This window comes from Danio rerio, chromosome 11 (assembly GCF_049306965.1).
Source record: "Danio rerio strain Tuebingen ecotype United States chromosome 11, GRCz12tu, whole genome shotgun sequence".
Classification (NCBI taxonomy): Eukaryota; Metazoa; Chordata; class Actinopteri; order Cypriniformes; family Danionidae; genus Danio; species Danio rerio.
The window spans coordinates 8536495-8557162 of NC_133186.1; the positions used below are offsets into that span (position 1 = coordinate 8536495).

A 20668-nucleotide genomic window follows, 5' to 3' on the forward strand; every position below is an offset into this window, starting at 1 on the left:
TCCAATCAGATGACTCCTAAACTACTATAAATACCCTGGGTTTCATTCCACTGCTATCTTCGTTTTGAAGAGTCCCCCCTTCCACCCCTACTCCTCCTTTTTCCTTGATGGGTGACACGGTGGCCCAGTGCGTAGCACTGTTGCCTCACAGCAACAATGTCTCTGGTTCCAGGCTTTACCAAACCAGCAGACATTTCTGTGTGGAGTTTGCACTTTCTCCCCGTGCTCACGTGGGTTTCCCCCGGGTTCCCCGGTTTCCTCCCACCGTCCAAAAACATGCAAATTAAGTTAATTGACTAATCCAAATCAGCACAATAGACATGCTTCTAGTATGTAGTTATCTCCACGAGCAATCACTTACTGTTCATTGGTTACTACAGCAGAAGGGTTCTCGAGATCTACCTGAGCTCAAACTCCCCTCCTGCCTTGCAACGGGAGGGAGCCCTGGGCTCGAGGATCTCATGAGCTCAGGGCTCTCTCCCGGGACAGCATGCCAAGCTTTTATAATCAATCATCAGCTAAGTGTGAACTCTTGAATATTGTTATATTAAAAATAGCATATTGAATGATTTGTACTGAATGGATTTCTTGTTTTCTTAAATAAATTACTAAAACTTGTTACACCTAAAATAGCTAAATTACTCTATTACTGAAAACTGTCATAAAGACTTGGCAGATTAAGACAGAATTAAAATCAGAATGTATGTGTGTGAAACAGAAACTAACGTCTCCCACTGAAACAATTCCTTTTCGAGGGCTTTAGTATAAAAGAAAATACATTTTGTTGTATTTTTCAATTAAACGTTCTGCTCGTCATGAGATGGCGCTTGTCTTACAGATAGGCCAGCAAACAACTGACCTAAACCCTTCCATAAATCCCTTATTTTTTCAAAAGTACCACTTCTTTGTCCTTGATTTTACATGATCTCTTATGGAACTATGCTTCACCAGACTCAAACACATGTGCTTTGTATTACAAGTACAAGACTTTAAAAAAGTGAGCTATTAAGAAAACTGACCATGGCAGGAAAGTTGTCCATATTAGGTGAGGTAAACATATTTAATTAAAAATTATTATTTTTATGGTATTTATTTTGTGTTGGTGTTGTGCAAAGCACTGCAAGAAAATAAACCCTTTCTCTTGGTAATACATCCCTAAAAATATCATTTTTGTGTAAATAAAGAAAACATTTTGTTGTCATACTGCCCCATTTTATTTATTCAACCTAGAAACTGCTGCAGTCAAGCGTACACTATCTGGCAAAAGTCTTGTCATCTATTCAAGTTTTAGGAACAACAAATTATAACTTGACTTCTAGTTGATCATGTGGTATCAGAAGTGGCTTATATGAAAGGTAAATGCCTCAGGATTACACTTATTTTACCAAAATAAAATGTGATCAATATTTTTAATTATTTAATAAGGACAGTAAGGTCTGACTTTGCTTAGACAAAAGTCTTGTCACTTAACAGAAATAATGTATAGAATATAAAGTCATGGTGCAGTGGAAAAAGAGTTAATATTGTGTACGACTTCCATGAGCTTGGAGGACTGCATCCATACATCTCTGCATTAACTCTTAACTTATTAATAAAGTCACATGGAATGGCAAAGAAAACGTTTTTGCAGGACTCTCAGAGTTCACCCAGAATCTTTGGATTAATCTTTAATGCCTCCTCTATCTTACCCCAGACATGCTCAATAATGTTCATATCTGGTGACTGGGCTGGCCAATGCTAGAGAACCTTCACCTTCTTTGCTCTCAGGAACTTTGATGTGAAGGCTGAAGTATGAGAATGAGCGCTGTCCTGCTGAAGAATATGCCCTCCACTGTGGTTTTTAACGTAATGGGCAACGCAAATGTGTTGATACCTCAGGCTGTTGAAATTGCAATCCAGATCTCTCGCACGCCGCCATACTAAATGTAACCCTAAATCATGACTTTACCTTTACTTGACTGATTTCTGTGAGAATCTTGGGTCCTTGCATGTTCCAATTGGTCTTCTACAGTATTGGTGATGATTGGGATGCAGTTCATCAGATGATTCATTGAAAAAATTCTACCTTCTGCCACTTTTCCAAATGATCAACTAGAACTTAAGATAGTATTTCTTGCTCTCACAACTGGGATCAACGACATGACTTTTGTCAGGTAGTGTATATTTAAGTTCATTTTTGTGGGTTCACAAAATTGTAGGCTGAATCGTGAGTCATATTTACTTTGGCTTTCAGTGTATGCATTTCTCTACATGAGTGGGTAATGGCCATCCTTACCTGTCTGAGTAAGAACGCACCATTGTGATGCCCAACACAAAGTACATCATGGCGGAACATAGGATCATGCTGAGGCCTAAGAGAATGGCTCTGTCCTCTCCAGCCTTCAGCGCCGTCACCGTCCTCCTCTTCTCCAAAATATCATACTCTCGAATCTTCTGATAAATCGTCCTGCTTGAGGGACACAACGAACGAAAGATGCACAAAGAATTTTAAAAAATCATCATGGATTAATAAAAACATGGTGTGTCCATGACCTAATATAATGAAATAGTATATTATAATAAGTTCAACAGTTTTTGACAAAAAAAAAAGGTTTAAGTTCAAGGGTGAATGGTTTATAAACTCAAACTAATGACACTCTGCTACTGTCCTATTGCATATGCATAATAAGTTCCTTTCCAAATATTTAGCTCATGATTCTTTAAACGTATTTTAACAGCAGGTCGAATTGCTTTTGAAGATTATGCATGGGTATGAAGGCAAGCTGTCTAACCTGTCTATCTTTATCAGTGACCTTTTGATAATTACTGTGAGTGTAGTCAAAAGCATTACAAAATCTCAGCCCACTTCCTGCGAATAGCTTACGTCAGAATCTAGTTTGTTCAATGAAACCTATGCTAATGCATACCTCAAGGATAAACAATTATAATGACTAAAACTACTACAACTAGTGTGTAATTCTCTATCAAAACTCTTATATTGATTCATGTCAATGTAAAATCTTATTTAATTATTTGTTTTTAATTGACATGTACTAATAAACACATGTATAGTGTTATTACACTGACATATTGACCTTATTTTAAAATGCGGAAGTGCGCCTGTTTTCACGATTGTCTTAGAACTTCAGATTCAGTCGCCTATGGGAGAAATGACTAGGAATAATAAACGGCAGATAATGGTCAAACTACTTGCTCTACAAACAAATGTTTGCATGACTACACAGTCCAAGTAGAATAATATAATAAGAAAATATCAAATTGCAACATCAAGCAGTGTAACGAGCAGTTTTTAACATCAAAAAATGAATGGAAGTGAATGTGACCGGAAGTCGCGAGACAAAAAGATTCAAATGGCAGCACCCGCTCGTCGGCGGAGAATAAGGTGAATTGTATAAATAAAAATCTACTAATATGTACTGCTTGAGTAGCATTTAAACAGATTGTTTAATAAGTTTAAATTTTTGGTTAATCTTAGATTGAACATCATTCATCTACAGTATAAAAATGCTGTAAAATTGGCCAGTGCACTGTAAACTTTACAGTATTACTGGCAATTAAAATTGGCAATAACACTTTAAATTGTACTGCAATTTTATCACATATACATTACTTATCACATTTGGCATTGCTTAACTTGAAACATATTTGGTATTTTATCTTTCATTTTTAAATACAACTAATGACTGACTAGTTATTTACTTACATTGAACCTGTAAATACTAACATTTAGTTTAAAGTACAATGTAAATGCTTAACTTTTAATCAGGTTAACTATGCAGGTTTGTTCTAAAAAAAAAAACATGAATGAATTTAATTAAAATAATAATAAAAAAAGCTTTTATTCCGATCAAACAAAAAGAATGTTTTTTTTTTTTTTTTTTTTTTTGTGAAGAAAAGAATTTGTAAACAGAACAGAAAAAAATACAATTTGCCTTCACCTATATAGAGTGCATCCGGAAAGTGTTCATAGTGCTTCACTTTTTCCATATTTTTTATGTTACAGCCTTATTCTAAAATAGATAAATTTCTTTTATTTCCTCAAACTTCTACACACAATACCCCATAATGATAATAAGAAAAAAGTTTTTTTGAAATTGTTGCAAATTTATAAAAAATATAAAACCTAAAAAAATTACATGCACATAAGTATTCACAGTCTTTGCTGTGGAGCTCTAAATGGAGCTCATTCTGTTTACAATGATCATTCTTGAGATGTTTTAGCAGCTCAATTGGGTTCACTTGTGGTAAGTTCAGTAGATTGGACATGATTTGAAAAGGCATACATCTGTCTATATAAGGTCCCAGGGTTGACAGTGCATGTCAAAGCACAAACCAAGCATGAAGACAAAGGAATTGGCTGTAGACCTTGTCTCGGAGCACAAGGCTGGGGAAGGTTACAGAAACATTTCTGCTGCTCTGAAAGTTCCAATGAGCACAGTGGCCTCCATCATCCGTACTGTAAGTGGAAGATGTTGGGAACCAACAAGACTCTTTGCTGGCCGGCCATCTAAGCTGAGTGATCGGAGGTGAAGGGCCTTAGTCAGGGAGGTTATCAATAACCCAATGGTCACTCTGTCTGAGCTCCAGCGTTCTTCTGTGGAGAGAGGAGAACCTTACAGAAGGACAACCATCTGTGCAGCAATCCACCAATAAGGCCTGTCTGGTAGAGTGGGCAGACGGAAGACACTCCCCGCCCGGAATTTGCCAAAAGGCATCTGAAGGACTCTCAGACCAAAAGAAAACAAAATTTTCTTGTCTCATGAGACAAAAATTAAACTCTTTGGAGTGAATGCCACGAGTTACATTTGAAAAACAAAAAACAGTGAAGCCCTACAGGGAAGCATGGTGGTGGCAGCATCATGCTGTGGGGATGTTTTTCAGCACCAGGAACTGGAAGACTAGTCAGGATAGAGAGTTAAAGATAAATGCAGCAATGTACATAGATATTCTGAAAGAAAACCTGCTTCAGAGAGTTCTTGACCTCAGACCGGGGCGACGGTTCATCTTCCAGTAGAACAATGACCCAAAGCAAACTGCCAAAATATCAATGGAGTCGCTTCACAACAACTGTCCTTGAGTGGCCCAGCCAGAGCCCCGACCTAAATCCTATTGAACATCTCTGGAGAGATCTGAAAATGGCTGTACATCATTGCTTCCCATCCAACTGATAGAGCTAGGGAGGTACTGCAAAGAGGAATGTGCAAACATTCGCAAAGACAGGTGTGCCACGATTGTGGCATCATAATTAAAAGACTTGAGGCTGTAATTGCTGCCAAAGGTGCATTAACAAAGTATTTTGCAAAGGCTGTGAAGACTTATGTTCGTGTAATCCAGGTTTTTTATTTGTAATAAATTTGCAACAATTTCAAAAACTCTTTTCACATTGACATTATGGGGTATTGTGTGTGGAATTTTGAGAAAATAAATTAATTGAATCATTTTTTAATAAATGTGGAGGTCTTTAACAGTAAAAATGTGGAAAAAGTGAAGAGCTATGGATACTTTTCAGATTCCCTGTATATATATATATATATATATATATATATATATATATATATATATATATATATATATATATATATATATATATATTGTTTTCTTATTTTTCAAGTTACTGTTTAAAGATGGTTTGTTCTGCTATGGTAAAATAAATATAGCTTAAAAGGGCTAATAATTTTGTCCTTAAAATGCTTTTTAAAAATTTAAAACTTTTTATTCTAGCCGAAATAAAACAAATAAACTTTCTCCAGAAGACAAACTATTATCAGACGTACTGTCAAAAATGTCCTTGCTCTGTTAAACATCCTTTGAGAAATATTTTAAAGAAGAAAAAATAATAAATTCAAAGAGGGGCTAATAATTCTGACTTCAACTGTATATATAAAACACCTCCTTAAAGAGACCGTAGACAATAAAGGTTAACATGAATCTGTCACAGCCAGGTGATTTAGTTATTTCATCCAGTCATTTTACTGTACCTTCTTTCACTTCCTGATCCTTGAGCTGCTTTGCTTCCAGCCCACAGAAACATTCTCCCCGCTCTTCCACAGTGACCGTCTCTCTCTTAAGCACTTGCAAAACACTGCTGGTGGTGCGACCTGATGCCAAAAACACACTCTTAGTCCACCATGTGCTTCCCTCCACACACACACACACACACCCTTCAACACACTATTTAAAGTACAAAAAGATGAATGTCTTTCTTTATAACAGCACAGAGTCTTTAGTGAGTTCACATCGCAGATCACAGAATCAAACAAACAACTCCATTGTTGCTGATAAACAGAGTAAATCCAGAGAATCCATCAAAAAGAGAGAGAAAAAAAAGTTTCTGTAATCCTCAGCTGCGAAGCAAGTCCGTCTCACGTGGTAAATACAACTCACACAAGGCACTGAACTGAGCATCTGCTTCTTCATTTCCTGCCTGTTGGTTTGTTATTGACTATTCATGGGCTGGCAAGTGGCAGGCTGGAAAATAATGAGAGTAGTGAGCGACCATTCACAGCATTGATCCTTTTCTTTAGTCCTGGCGGAGAGAGAGAGAGAGAGAGAGAGAGAGAGCGAGAGAGGCATTCAAAGCCTCCTCCTCCTCTTCCTGAACCCTGCTGCTGATTGGTGTTGATGGAGAGTTCTGGAGAATGAAGGTGACACAGGTGTTTTTGACTACACGCTTGCGACTGAATGACTGCTCACTCACTCATGCCATCAAATGCTGTCTAGTTCTGGCTGACGCATGTCGGTAAAATGGTGTGAGATCAACAGCATGTGCTTTTTGTGGAGACTATAGAGCGTTTGACTGGAAACGTCAATGTGAATCAAAAAACTGCACTTGAGTTGCTGTACAGGAAAAGCCATTTATTTCAATGATCAGTTTGCAATGCTATCTTGATTTGATCCAACATTTAACATTTTGATTTAGTAGGATTTATTATTATTATTTTGAACAGTTTAGTATGATTTGCTCATGTTTCAATGAGGGATACTGTAGGTAAAGTGTTGAGGTTTGGGCCACATCCTTTTTTTTTTCTTTTTTTTTATTAATGGCACATTTTAGTATGAAGTCAATATGAATTCATGTGAATGAGCCACTTTTTAGCCAATAGTTATGTTTTTAAATGTATTCATTAAAATTATTTCCACATATGTCTGAGTATTATGTAAGCAGCTATAATGCCCCACTTCCTTTTGAAAAAAAAAATAAACATTGTTAGTTTGTTTTTAATATACAAATTCAATTATGAAATCATTCATGTTTTTTGACGGTGGGAGAATACCGGGGAAACCCACGTGAGCACGGGGAACATCGGCTGGCTTGGTAAAGACTAGAACCAGTGACGTTCTTGCTGTGAGGCAACAGTGCTAACCACTGGTCCACCCTGAGTAGGGGTGGAAGGGGGGATTTTTCAAAACGAAGATGGCTGTGATATGGAACTTAGGGTATTCATAGTGGCTTTGGAATCGTCTGATTGGTGAATCATGAATTGAATAATGCTGGGCCAGCTGCAAGCAATCATAAGCACATAATCCTCTCGAAATTAGTTTATACATAAGCTTCACTTAGCATGACCATTTATAAACAAACATGTTTGTAATGATTATAACGTTTTAGCACTCTCTGGACATTTTAAACTTGGAGATGTAATGTAATGTAAGTTTTTCTTAGTTAATGTTTGTTAATGTATTTACTAACATGAATCAAGTATGAACAATACTTGCACAGCATTTATTAATCATAGTTCAACGTTTACTAATGGATTATTCAAATCCAAGTTCACCCTTGTTAACGTTAGTTAATGCAGAGCAAACATGAACTAACAAGGAACAACTGTATTTTCAATACACTGTAAAACCCAATAAGTTAAGGTAACTCAAACTGTTTGAGGAAACCAATTGCAACAAACCATTTAAGTTCAAAAATTAATCTTAATGAGTACTGTGAAGTTTATCCGTTTGACTAAATGAAGCAATTTGAGCACAGTAAAACCCAATAAATGAAGAAAACTCAAACCAACTACGTATTGTAAAATCCAATAAGTTAGTTCAATAAGTTCAACTCAAACCATTTAAGGGAAACCGATTCCAACAAACCGTTTGAGTTAAAAAACGAATCTATATGAGTACTGTGAACTTACTTCAATTAAGTTGAAGTAATGAGGTATTTAATTAACTCATTACCTTCAACATTAAGTTCAAAACCTTTGGCCAGCGAAGAAATTAAAATGGTCGTGCCCAACTGAGTCTGGTACTCTCAAGGTTTTTTTTCTTTACTCCTATCAGGTGAAGTTTTTTTTTCCCTCTCCGCTGTCGCTACTGGCTCGAATGGTTCAGGATTGGTAGAGCTACGCATCGATGAATTTGCTCTTCAGTGTTTGAACTCTCAGTAATGATTAAATCACACTGAACTGAGCTAAACTGAACTGAACTGAACTTAAACACTAAAAAACTGAACTACACTGTTCCAGTTACTATGACCATTTATGTGAAGCTGCTTTGACACAATCTACATTGTAAAAGCGCTATACAAATAAAGCTGAATTGAATTGAATTGAATTGAAAACTCTTTTCAAATGAGTAGAATTAACTTTCAGTAAATTTTGAGTTAACTACACTCATTTCATTTGATAAAGTTGAAAATTGGGTTTTACAGTGTACCTAAAATGAACAAACATGCACAATTGCTGTAATAAATGTATTGTTCATTGTTTGTTTATGTTAGTAAATATATGACATAACATTAACTAATAGTTTATTTTAAAGTGTTACCAATTAATTGTTTGGAACATGGAATTGAAATGTTTGTAAATATTCAGCCACTACAGAATTGTACATTTTGGTATGCTGTTACGCTGCTTAACCGACTGAGCATTCTGCACCCACAAAGGTGAACAGCAATGTTTTATCTAAAATGAAAGTCTGCAAAGCAACGGTGAGCAAATCTCCTCAGCAGTGGAGTGCAGTAAACGTTAGCAATGGGAATATGCTTCATATCATGTTTGTGCAAGTTTACTCTCCTGCCTGTGTTGAGTGCAGCGGCTGAGAGGGCGATGAACTAGATATGAAGCTATATCAGACAGGAAGCGCTGACCCAAGAAAACCCATTGTCCCCACTGCACTAAATAAAATACCTGCCAAAAAATACCAAGGCAAAAAGGCGCCAGGAGAACCACATTCAGTTTGTGCTTAATAAGCTTAGTTTGTTCGGGACGGTTTAGGTTTGTCACATTCAGGGAATCAGCTAATCGTTTTCTGAAACACTCAAAATGTACAACCCCCCCACCCCCCCCACCCAAAAAAAAAAAAAAAAAAAAAAAAAAACAACAATTATAAAATAGAATTATCAACATTGGTATTTACTGGAATAATTGGCTTGTTACCTGTCACCTTAGTTTGGGAAATAAAGTCTTGTACATGCGCCTTTTTGTGGTACAAAACACAGACATCTGGCATTCACCCAAAACATCTGGAATGTTCATCCGATGAGGCTGTGCATGATGGGATTTACCAAACCCGTATTGTCACTGCAGTGATTTATGAGCCGTTGTTGGTACTTCACATTAGCTTGGTGGGATTAAAATCATTTTTAAAAAAGCTGCTGAAGAAGAGTTTGAGAGTGAAATTTACAGATCTTTTTCAAAAAGCGTGGCGTAGAACGCATTAATAAAATGTGTTACATTGTTCTAAATAAAAGGTATGTGGCTTATGCACAAAAATTCTAGAAATGGTTTTACAGTTACATTTCCAAACCTAGGAATTGGCCTTAATATGATCTGATCTGGTTTTGCCCAGGGGTACACGGTGGCTAAGTTGTTAGCACTGTCGCCTCACAGCAAGAAGGTTGCTGGTTCAAGTCCCAGCTGGCCAGTTGGCATTTCTGTGTAGTTTACATGTTCTCCCTGTGTTCTTGTGGGTTTCCTCTGTGTGCTCCGGTTTTCCTCATCGTCCAAAGACGTGTGGTATAAGTGAATTGACTAAACTAAATTGGATGTAATGTATGTGTGCATATTCCAGCATATGCTGGAATAGTTGATGGTTCATTCCGCTGTGGTGACCCCTGATAAATAAGGGACTAAGCCTAAGAAAAATTAATGAATGGTTTTGACCATATTATGAAGGGTCATGAAAATATTTGAACTCTCTGAGTTCCTGATGCTCACAAAAATTGGTGTACTCTGCACAGCATGATGTACTATGAAATACACATGTAATAGAGGCCAGCTAGCGAAGTGCTATGCAGATAAACCTCACTCCTCTGACCTCGAAAGGTGCTCTAACGACAGACACTAGAGGCCATGGTCTTTAGCTTCCTTGCTAGTGAAATTGACTCGCATACAAAGAATCGGCGGTCCAATCCCAGCCCAAACCGGGTTGGGTGCAGTTGGGGGCTCGTCCGGGATGTAGTGAGGTTTAGGGGGGGTGAGTGTAATCAAGTGCTACGCAAGTAAACCTCACTCCTCTGACCTCTAAAGGTGCTCTAGTGACGCTAGATGTCATGGTTTTTAGCCTCCTTGTTAGAGCAACTGACTCCCATGCGAAGAATCGCCGGTTTGATCCCAGCTCAGATCGGATTGGATGCAGTAGGACTGGTGGGTTGCACTTGGGGGCTCATCTGGGATGGAAGTGAGGTTTAGGGGGTTGAGTGTAACGAAGGCCAGCTAGCGAAGTGCTGTGCAGGTAAACCTTACTCCTCTGACCTCTAAAGGTGCTCTAGCGATGCTAGAGGTCATAGTCTTTAGCCTCCTTGTCAGAGCACCTGACTCCCATGCAAAGAATTGCCGGTTCGATCCCAGCTCAGACAGGGTTGGCAACAGTAGGATCGGTGGGTTACACACAAATGCAAAAAATATTTTAGTTGGTTACTTGATTAATGACAGTTTTTTTTCCACATGGAGCGTTAGAGAGGTTTTTTTTAAGCTAGAAGGAGTGCTCTTTGTGCCACCAAAGTAACTAGTTGGCATCTGAGTTTTGCTTTGGATGAAATATATAGGTTACATTATGATCGTACTTGACAAAAGAAGCAGACAGGCATATATTTACAGTTGTATTTTGTCGTTTTAATGTATATGAAACTGGCCAACATTATATTTTGCATCACTAATCGCACTAAATCAAATTTTGCCAGAACCCCAGGTAAAGTATTTGTCTGGTTGTCTATTCTAAATCATGGTAGATCTACAATCTATACAATTATTCATGAATGAGATCCACAGTTCCATCAGATGCACAGGGCCATATCTGCCTAAAAATTACAAATACTAGCACTGTCTAAATATGCAAACCTGCAAGAAGTCTAGATGATAATAGTTTTCTTTTTTGCCATCCCGTAAAGCCACTTTGCTTGGTTGAGGAACACGGGCATGTGTTGTTTCAGGATGGTCTGTTTCTCTGCCTTTAGCTAAATGACATCCTAATGCTGCCTTCTGGAGGCCTGACATGTGAAAATGATAAATAATTGTTGCTTTTTCGCATCACAACTGTCTGGAGGAAGCCCAGGTGTCTCTAAACCACCTGGCAACCAAAACCAGAGCTTAACAAACAGGTTTTTTTTTTTGTTCACATCCAAGCTGAAAATAAGATTGAGTTACGTTACACATCTTACACAAAACACAAATCTGTCATTTTAATGTTTGAATCAGGTTATAGAATGTAATATCTTCATTAGCAATACAAAATTAAGTGTTGCTGTCCAAGTTAGCCACATGTAAATGTGTTTTTCCATTGAACGTCTCTCATTAACAATGTTGCATTCATTAGCAATATGATCTCCGTTCACCCTTGTTATTTAACACACAATTACACACCTAATGTTGCATGAAATTGTGGCTGTAATGACAAAAAACGGAGGTAAACTCCAAAGGACAACATCTCGGATAAGGTTAAATATGAGCCAAATGAAATGTTCACAGCTGACTGAAACAATGTGTCAGTCACTGAGCTCATACAGTGGATATATGCCACCAACTGTTAGTTCTTAATATTGAAAAGACAAATAATTTAATAATAATAATAATGATAACATAAACTAATAATTGTGTCTTTTCATATGGGTAACAATGTATAAAAGTAAATGAAGTTAAATGTGTGTGTGAAAGGATCATCATGCATCTCTCTGGAATGTTCATTTCTGATTTAAACTTGAATCTTTCATTGTTGAGATTACAGAATTCAGTAGAGGAGAAACTTTTTAGTTCACCAGTCTGTTTGGAAAATATTTCATGAATAATCTTGGCTCCAAAACATATGAGTTACAATCAAACCAAAAATTAAACAAACACCAGTAGAATGTTTTATACAAATATTTTCTATTAGTGGGTGCAGGATACTATAGTCTATTTATGTGTCACTGTATACGCTACACTCACCGCCACTTTATTAGCTACACCTGTCCAAATGCTAGTTAACGCAAATTTTCAATCAGCCAATCAGATGGCAACAACTCAATGTATTTAGGCTTATAAACATTGTCAAGATGATCTGCTGCAGTTCAAACCGAGCATCAGAATGTGGAAGAAAGTTTAAATGAATTTAAAGGACTTTGAATGTGGCGTCGTTGTTGGTGTCATATGGGCTGCTATGAGTATTTCAGAAACTGCTGATCTACTGGGATTTTCATGCACAACAATCTCTAGGGTTTACAGAAAATGGTCCTATCAGTGTAGAACAGGAAGCTGAGGCTACAATTCACACAGGCTCACCAAAAGTGAATAGATTTGATGAGTCTCAATTTCTGCTACCACATTTGGATGGTAGGATCAAAATTTGGCATCAACAAAAGCATGGATCGATCCTGCCTTGTATCAACGTTTGCTGCTGGTAGTGTAATGGTGTGGGGGATATTTTCTTGGCACATCTTGGGCTCTGCACAAGACTGCACAAAACTTTTGGCCAGTGGAGAAATTAAAATGGTCGTGCCGAACGGAGTCTGGTTCTCTCAAGGTTTTTTTTCTTCACTCTCCTATTGGTGAAATTTTTTTTTTCCCTCTCCGCTGTCGCCACTGGCTTGCATGGTTCAGGATCTGTAAAGCTACGCATCGATGAATTTGCTCCTCAGTGTTTGGACTCTCAGTAATGATTTCAAACCACACTGAACTGAGCTAAACTGAACTGAACTTAAACACTACAAACTACCCTGATCCTGTTACTATGACCATTTATGTTAAGCTGCTTTGACACAATCTACATTGTAAAAGCGCTATACAAATAAAACTGAATTGAATTGAATTAGTAACAATTGAGCATCATGTCAATGCCACAGCCTACCTAAGTATTATTGCTGACCATGTCCATCCCTTTATGACACACAGTGCACCCATCTTCTGATGACTAATTCTAGCAGGATAATGCGCCATGTCATAAAGCATGAATCATCTCAGACTGGTTTGTTGAACTTGAGTTCCCTGTACTCAAATGGCCTCCACAGTCATCAGAGCCCAATCCAATTTAAGCACATCTAGGATGTGGTGGAATAGGAGAGGCACATCATGGATGTACAGGCGACAAATCTGCAGCAACTGCATGATACTATCATGTCAAATTTAGGGAACGACTTTACCGGTAAATTTTAAAAAAGTGCTGTTCACACAGGCACGGACGTTCCAGAATATTTCCAGAAAAGACCCTTCAGACATTTGTTCCAAAATACCTGTAAATCCTGACATCATTTACAAGAAATTACCTATAAACAGCTTCGCTTTTATTTATAAACATTTAACTACTTTACAAACTCTGTGGATGGATAAGTATTGTGAACAATTACAATGTAAACATATGGAGAAGCACTTTCGCATAAGATGTACGTAATATGCAGTGTTTCCTCTAGGATTTTTTTCCAGCTGTGGTGGCGGGCCTTTTTTTAAATAGATCTACCAACTAATCATGGCGTTATTTCAATGGCAATTGTCGTGAGCGCAGTATTAGAAGTCGAGATCGCATTTATGTAATAGCCTACAGCACCCGGATCCGATTGTGAGCCGATTTTCTCTGCTCATGCACAAAACTTTAGCATGCCCCCTCAATTATAAGCCGCTTCAAGAGTGCGCAGATCTTCTTGTGCGCTCTCAAATAAACGCTTATATGTTTATGTAATGAGTATGTGTCCAGCATTTATTAGATTTGCTAGAAATATTTATGAATGTCTCCAGTAGACCTACGGAGCGATATTAATGCATCCTAAAGTAAAGTGAAACTGCTAGACGTCGTGTTTGCTGGCCTCATGCATCACGCACCTGTCAGTCAGCCAGTCAGTACGTAACCTTAACGAGGTAAACAAATAATATGCAGCACTACGGTTTTAGAGAAGTTCGCGCTGTTATAATTCACTAATCTTGTAATATGTTTTGGGGCGATTATTACCTGCTATTAAAAATAAAATGTTTTGAATGAGCAGCTGTAATGTAGCCGTGGCAGGATGAATTTTGTCATGGCGCCTCGTCCATGGAAGAAGGAATGTAGCAGAATCCATAATATTGGCTGCTTCACATGCAAGCGTGACGCGTCACACAACTGAAGGAAGCAGAAGGTAAACAAACAACGGCTTATCATAAGCATCTTATCGATATTTTTTGTGACACAATTGGCAACAGAAAGAACATAGAAACATTATTTGTCTGGAAAAATATTCAAAGGCTTTTATGTTCATAAACCGCGCAGATGAGAATGGTCTGATTGGCTTAAGCAGACGTCTTACATCAGCGCATTCCAGACGTGAACGCGCTCTTTTCGGCAATCTTCCGTCTATGTTCTAACAGGGTAGAATTCTGGCAAATTACAGGTAATGTTACAACTTCTCTTTCCGGAAAATAGCCGGACCGATTTTACCGGTATTTTCAAAAAGGGCCTGCTCACACATACAGACCTTTCCGCAAAAATAATTGCTGGTAATTATCCAGAAAGGTCTGTATGTTAGAAAGGGGTTAATGCCTTCATCTTCGTTATATTCATTATATCTTTATTTGTGTTCAACAGATGAAAGAAACACAAACCTGTTTAAAACAAGCGGCAACCTCCCGCTCTCCCTCGGGAAGCCAATTTGGAAGTAACTAAAACTGCAATTCATCGACTCGCCTCTGACTGTGAGTGGGGTGAATTTTTTTATAACTCATCCGTTTCATTTTTATTAAGTTTTATTAAGTCTGCATAATTAATGGCGTGGTCACTTGAGTGACAGCTAGGTCTCGCTGCTCGCTGACTCGTCACCTCTACTGATTATGGTTAATTAGCCGATGAACTCGACATATACATCGCATTTTTGTGTTGGTTAATGTTTCTTTACACCGTCAATTGCCCTTTGGGATTATTTCCAACAATTATCAGATGATATGGCATGCTGTGTTCACTTTATTGTGCACATAAACCATTCACATGGCCTCCGTTTCCCTGGTGAATGAGATTATATACTTGTAAACCATCTCTATAAATGTATTTGTTTTATTTAAGATCATTTATAATGTTCTTTAGAGCTGTAATGCCTAAAGAACATCATAACATTATATCAGTAAACAATGACAGAAATTTCATTTTGGTGGGGAACTGTCCCTTTAAATGCTTGTTTCTTGATTTAATTCAAGACTAGCAAACCACAAACTGTAATAATATGAAACAGTGAAAGTAAATGTAATAGCTTCAAAATCAATTTATTATCATGATGAAAGCTTCATTTTAATTGCAAATACTTGTTTAAAAAAACAACAACATGCTGACAATTTTGGAATTGCTTTATGTGTCTGTGTTTGAATTGGGATCATTATGTCAGTGTCAACGTAATAAGGATTGTCATTCAAAGACACAAAACTCACCACTGGTTAATCAGTGACCGTTTACAGAGCTGAACAGATCAATTTCCGTGCTAAAAACCCTATTCAGTTATTGTTTCAGATCTTGACAGCTGTTTCTTTCTGTGCTAATTTACTCCTGTCATCAAGCAAACATAATTACCTTTTAATGGAGTATTTTCAGGTCTATTACTCTAATGAGGTTTTTATATCAGAATGTTTGTGTGCTGCTGGCCACAATTCAAGCTTTATCCAAACACATGCATATGGAAAATGCTTTATTTTGCACAGCAGATGCAAATGCGTGAAGACAAACTGGAGAGAAAGTCGCATATAGACATGAGTGATTGATGAAGCCAACTTAATAATGAAAAACATCATACGTCTTCTCAAACTGTGTATATTTGTGACATACAGTTGAAGTCAGAATTATTAGCCCCCCTGAATTATTAGAGCCCCTGTATAGTTTTTACCCCAATTTCTGTTTAACAAAGAAGATTTTTTTCAGCACATTTCTAATCGTAATAGTTTTAATAACTAATTTCTAATAACTGATTTATTTTAGCTTTGCTATGATGAGAGTAAATAATATTTTATTGGATATTTTTAAGACACTTTTATACAGCTTAAAGTGACATTTAAAGACTTAACTTGGTTAATTAGGTTAACTAGGCAGGTTATTGTATAACAGTGGTTTGTTCTGTAGACTATTGGAAAAACATTTGCTTAAAGGGGCTAATAAATTTGTCCTTAAAAATGGTGTTTAAAAAATTAATAGCTGCTTTTTTTTCTAGTCGAAATAAAACAAATAAGACTTTCTCCAGAAGAAAAAATATTATCAGACATACTGTGAAAATTTACATGCTCTGTAAAACATCTTTTGGGAGTTATAAAAAATAAAAATTCAAAGGGGGGGCTAATAATTCTGACTTCAACTGTACATATGTGAACTGAATCCAAAAAACCCATGCAATAGGAAACCTAGGCTTCAAGATAACAAGTGTTGCTTTGCTAAAACAAGGTTTGGTGACTATCCAAAGCACCCAAGTCTATTTATAAAAACCGAATGAATAATTTACCCCATATAAATGGCTCCTGAGGAAATTCCCTCACCATTTACATTAAGAACTAGCAAGGATATAAAGATGTTTTATATCAGGTCAATAAAACTGTTCAGGGGTAAATGAGCTTTATTTGGAGAGTGCCTTTCTGGGAAATTAGAATCGGACCTTCCTGCATGACACATCACATAATTGTGCTGGATAACAGCCATGGTTGTTGTTTTCAATTGTACGTTCGACGCTCATCATAGATCATTAGAGAAAATAAAATCCCGGAGCTTCAAGTCCAATAAAGCGATCCAGATATTGTCACTGTTGATGCTCATGCTGATTGTTTTGGAGACTGTGAATATGACTTGGATGTTTTTGAGACATCTGTAAGCTAAAATTTACATATAAGTAAATGTTATTTAATAATAATTTTGATATTAGTCAATTCAGGTTTATTTCTATTGCCTTTTTACAATGTAGATTGTGTCAAAGCAGCTTAACAGAAGGTCTAGTAAATTGAAACTGTCAGTCCAGTTTTCAGAGTTGATTTCAGAGTTAAGGGTTATTATGATATAACATAATAATAATACTGTATATGTTACATTGTTAAGAATGACTTTTAAGATTGATACTTTGAGTTTTCATTATTGTGAATGACCTTTATTTCATTTTAAAGATTGTATTTAAAATCTGCTAAAACTTAGATAATTTGTACTTTTGTCAATTTGAACTTTTTAAACTTTTTTACAATGAATAATGCTAAAATATATAATCACAGTAAATTATAGAGAAGAAAATGAAAAATAGGAATAAAATAAAATAAGATATTTAGAGGTATACATAATCACACATTAAAAAAATATAACAATGTACATAGTTTCAAAGTCTTTTTGCAATGGAGTCTGTAAGCAAAATATAAAAGAAAGGTTTTGGGTTTTAATAGGGATATGGTGTGTTTTATGCATACGTACAATTAATTAAATGCATTTAATTTAAGCATAAATACATTTGTTGTACTGACTAGCATATTATTTGTCATATTTTACCATTTAATTTTTACATTTTACATGAAACATTTGCTTATTAATTGCTTTCTGTTTTTTTATTTATTTTTTTACAAAATCATATTTGTTAATTTAATTTGACGTAAACACCAAAAGTGTTCTGGACTGTAAGTTTAATTTAATCGTTTAAATTTAATTTAATTTAATTTCAGCTGAAATTTAAAAAATAAATAAATAAATAAAATAAAATGAATGAAATTAAAGATAAAAGGCAGCGAGGTGGCACAGTGGGAACCAATGTCGGCCCACAGCAAGAAGGTTGCTGGTTCGAGCCTCACCTGGAATGGGAAAGTTAAATTGTCCTCAGTGTATGTGTGTGAATGAGAGTATATGGGTGTTTTCCAGTACTGGGTTGCAGCTGAATGGGCATCCGTTGTGTAAAACATATGCTGGATAAGTTGGCGGTTTATTCCGCTGTGGTGATCCCTGATTAAGCCGAAAGAAAATGAATGAATTAAAATAAATTAAATTAAGCCGACGCAGTGGCGCAGTAGTTTGCGTTTGCATGTTCTCCCTGCGTTCGCGTGGGTTTCCTCCGGTTTCCCCCACAGTCCAAAGACATGCGGTACAGGTAAATTGGGTAGGCTAAATTGTCTAAATGATTGAGTGTGTGTGAATGTTTTCCAGAGATCGGTTGCGGCTGGATGAGCATCCGCTGCATAAAAAGGTGCTGGATAAGTTGGTGGTTCATTGTGCTGTGGCGACCCCGGATTAATAAAGGAACTAAGCTGAAAAGAAAATGAATGATTAAATTAAATTAAATTAAATTAAATTAAATTAAATTAAATTAAATTAAATTAAATTAAATTAAATTAAACTGATAGACCATTTTCACATTACTGGGATCCTGAAATTAGCAAATTAAAATTTTAACAATTTATTTTTGCACTGTCAACCACAAAAGGAAAAGAAAACAAAATCCGAGTCTTGCACATTCAAACAGCAAGATTAACTTTAACTTCTCAGTAATGTAACATAAATGTAATTAACAAAAAATGTTGTATAATGGAACACGAAACACTCCAGAATAAATTAATGCACATTTCACTATTAATAGCAAACAAATGTTTGCAACTTGAATGCACTTTTAGTCTTTTATCTGTGTTGAAATTTGATGCCTGAGCAACTGAACAATATCCACAAGTCAAGAAGCAGAGGCGTCTCGTGTGTGTAAATACAGCTTGTCCTGGAGTGTTTTGCTGTTGGAAGGTCGGCGACTCTTTTAAGGCTCTACGGCAGCTGAAGTCTGACATCATCACCACAGCAATATAGACACATGCTTCACATTTTACGCTGTGAAATTTACAGCCATCGTCGCCACGATTAGCTTCAAAAGTATGAGCGTGAAGAAGGAGGGCTGACTGGAATCCAACGCTTGACGGACTGGGGTTGTAAATATGGCTTGAGAAGTGTGGTCGAGGGTGAGCGGACAAGACAGAAGCTGGGTCTTTGTTATTGTGTGTCACGACAGGGCAAACGGGTCATTTGTGGAGCCGCGTGTTGAAAAGATGGTGTCTAGATGATAACATTTATTACCCCAGTAAACACATCCAAGTAACTGCCTTACTCGCTTCAGGAACGTGGTATTTCAAGTGTGACACCAGCTGGATGCTATTTTAGGGTCCTGATTCAAGAAGAGCAGAATTTGGATGAACAGTGTGAGAAGTGTAATTAAGCAAACATGCATTTTATTAAGGAGGTGCTTAAAGATATTTGCAGATTTAAACACAGATCAGCTTGATGAAGTTGTTGGCTGATGGCTGCTTGATTATCAACTGAGATTACAGATGTGTCTGTTAATATTGGATTTTTCATTGCTCATTCTCTGTGTTTATGTTGTAATAGACTAAAATAGATTTATTTCTTAACGTCATAATATTAGTATTATCTATATTTCGTCATCTTAGAATTATAGGGTTCTATCTGACATTTTTGTCAAAATTGAGTTAGAAATATTCTTATTAAATGACAACTTATTTACATTATGGGATGTTTTTTATAAGTTGTTTGTATTTTAAGACTTTTAATTAAAAACAAATGGTTCACACATACTGTTTGCTATGGAATGCAAAAACATTTGCAGCTCAATATCTGAAAATCCTTTAGATACCTTATAACTCTAAGGTGACGATTTGTAAACATAAATCAATAATCCACAATCAATATATGACAATAGCCAAACTCATTTCACTGTACTGCAATTTGATTTTATTTAATTTATTTTCCAGTATAAATATCATACATCTCTGCTGAAAAAAAAAAAAAAGCAGCTTAAACCAGCATAGGCTGGTTGGCTGATTTTAGCTGGTTTGGCCAGCCCGGTTTTAGATGGGTTTTGGCCATTTTTATTGATCTTAGCTGGTCAGGCTGGGAGATGACCATTTAAAACCAGCTTGACCAGGCTGGTCAAGCTGGTTTTAGTTGGTTTTAGCTGGTCATTTTCCAGCCTGACCAGCTAAGATCAGGCTGGAAATCTCACATCTGTCAGTGACCACCTGAGGGCGCTGTAGTGCATCAGGACTCAGAAGGCACTACAGCGTCCCAGAAAGACTACAATTCCATACATACCACGCGCATACACCGGAACACATACACTGACCTGTCATCACATCTGTTCTGTGTTACCGTTGATTATCTGGACTATATATTCCATCATTCCACCCTTGTTTGTTATCGCGTCGTTGTCTTTCTTGTTCCAGTTTATCCAGTAAGTCCTAGTATTCCGAGTTGTTATTCTGATCTTGTTCTTGTATTTTGCCTTAGTCTAGTTTGTGTGTTATTTGTC

The 20668-nt window shown here is 36.7% G+C and overlaps 1 protein-coding gene and 1 long non-coding RNA gene across 9 annotated transcripts in view; one reads left to right on the top strand and one right to left on the bottom strand.

Moving 5' to 3' along the window:
- The window catches only part of LOC141376539 (uncharacterized), a 50629-nt gene that overhangs the window by 22192 nt on the left and 7769 nt on the right, over positions 1-20668 (top strand). The gene's annotated exons all lie outside the window — the stretch shown is intronic.
- The window catches only part of s100p (S100 calcium binding protein P), a 49926-nt gene that overhangs the window by 11597 nt on the left and 17661 nt on the right, over positions 1-20668 (bottom strand). For 2 of the 7 annotated variants that reach the window (XM_073916355.1, XM_001337104.8), the window contains 2 exons: positions 5979-6098; positions 2276-2446 (listed from right to left, as the gene is read on the bottom strand). In XM_073916355.1, coding sequence (XP_073772456.1) covers positions 2276-2446; positions 5979-6031 — 224 coding nt within the window. In that variant the 5' untranslated portion in view covers positions 6032-6098. Of the gene's footprint in view, positions 1-2275; positions 2450-5978; positions 6898-20668 lie in introns of those variants that run through there. The other 5 variants (XM_021479732.3, XM_005172850.6, XM_073916356.1 and 2 more) reach the window with 4 other exon arrangements.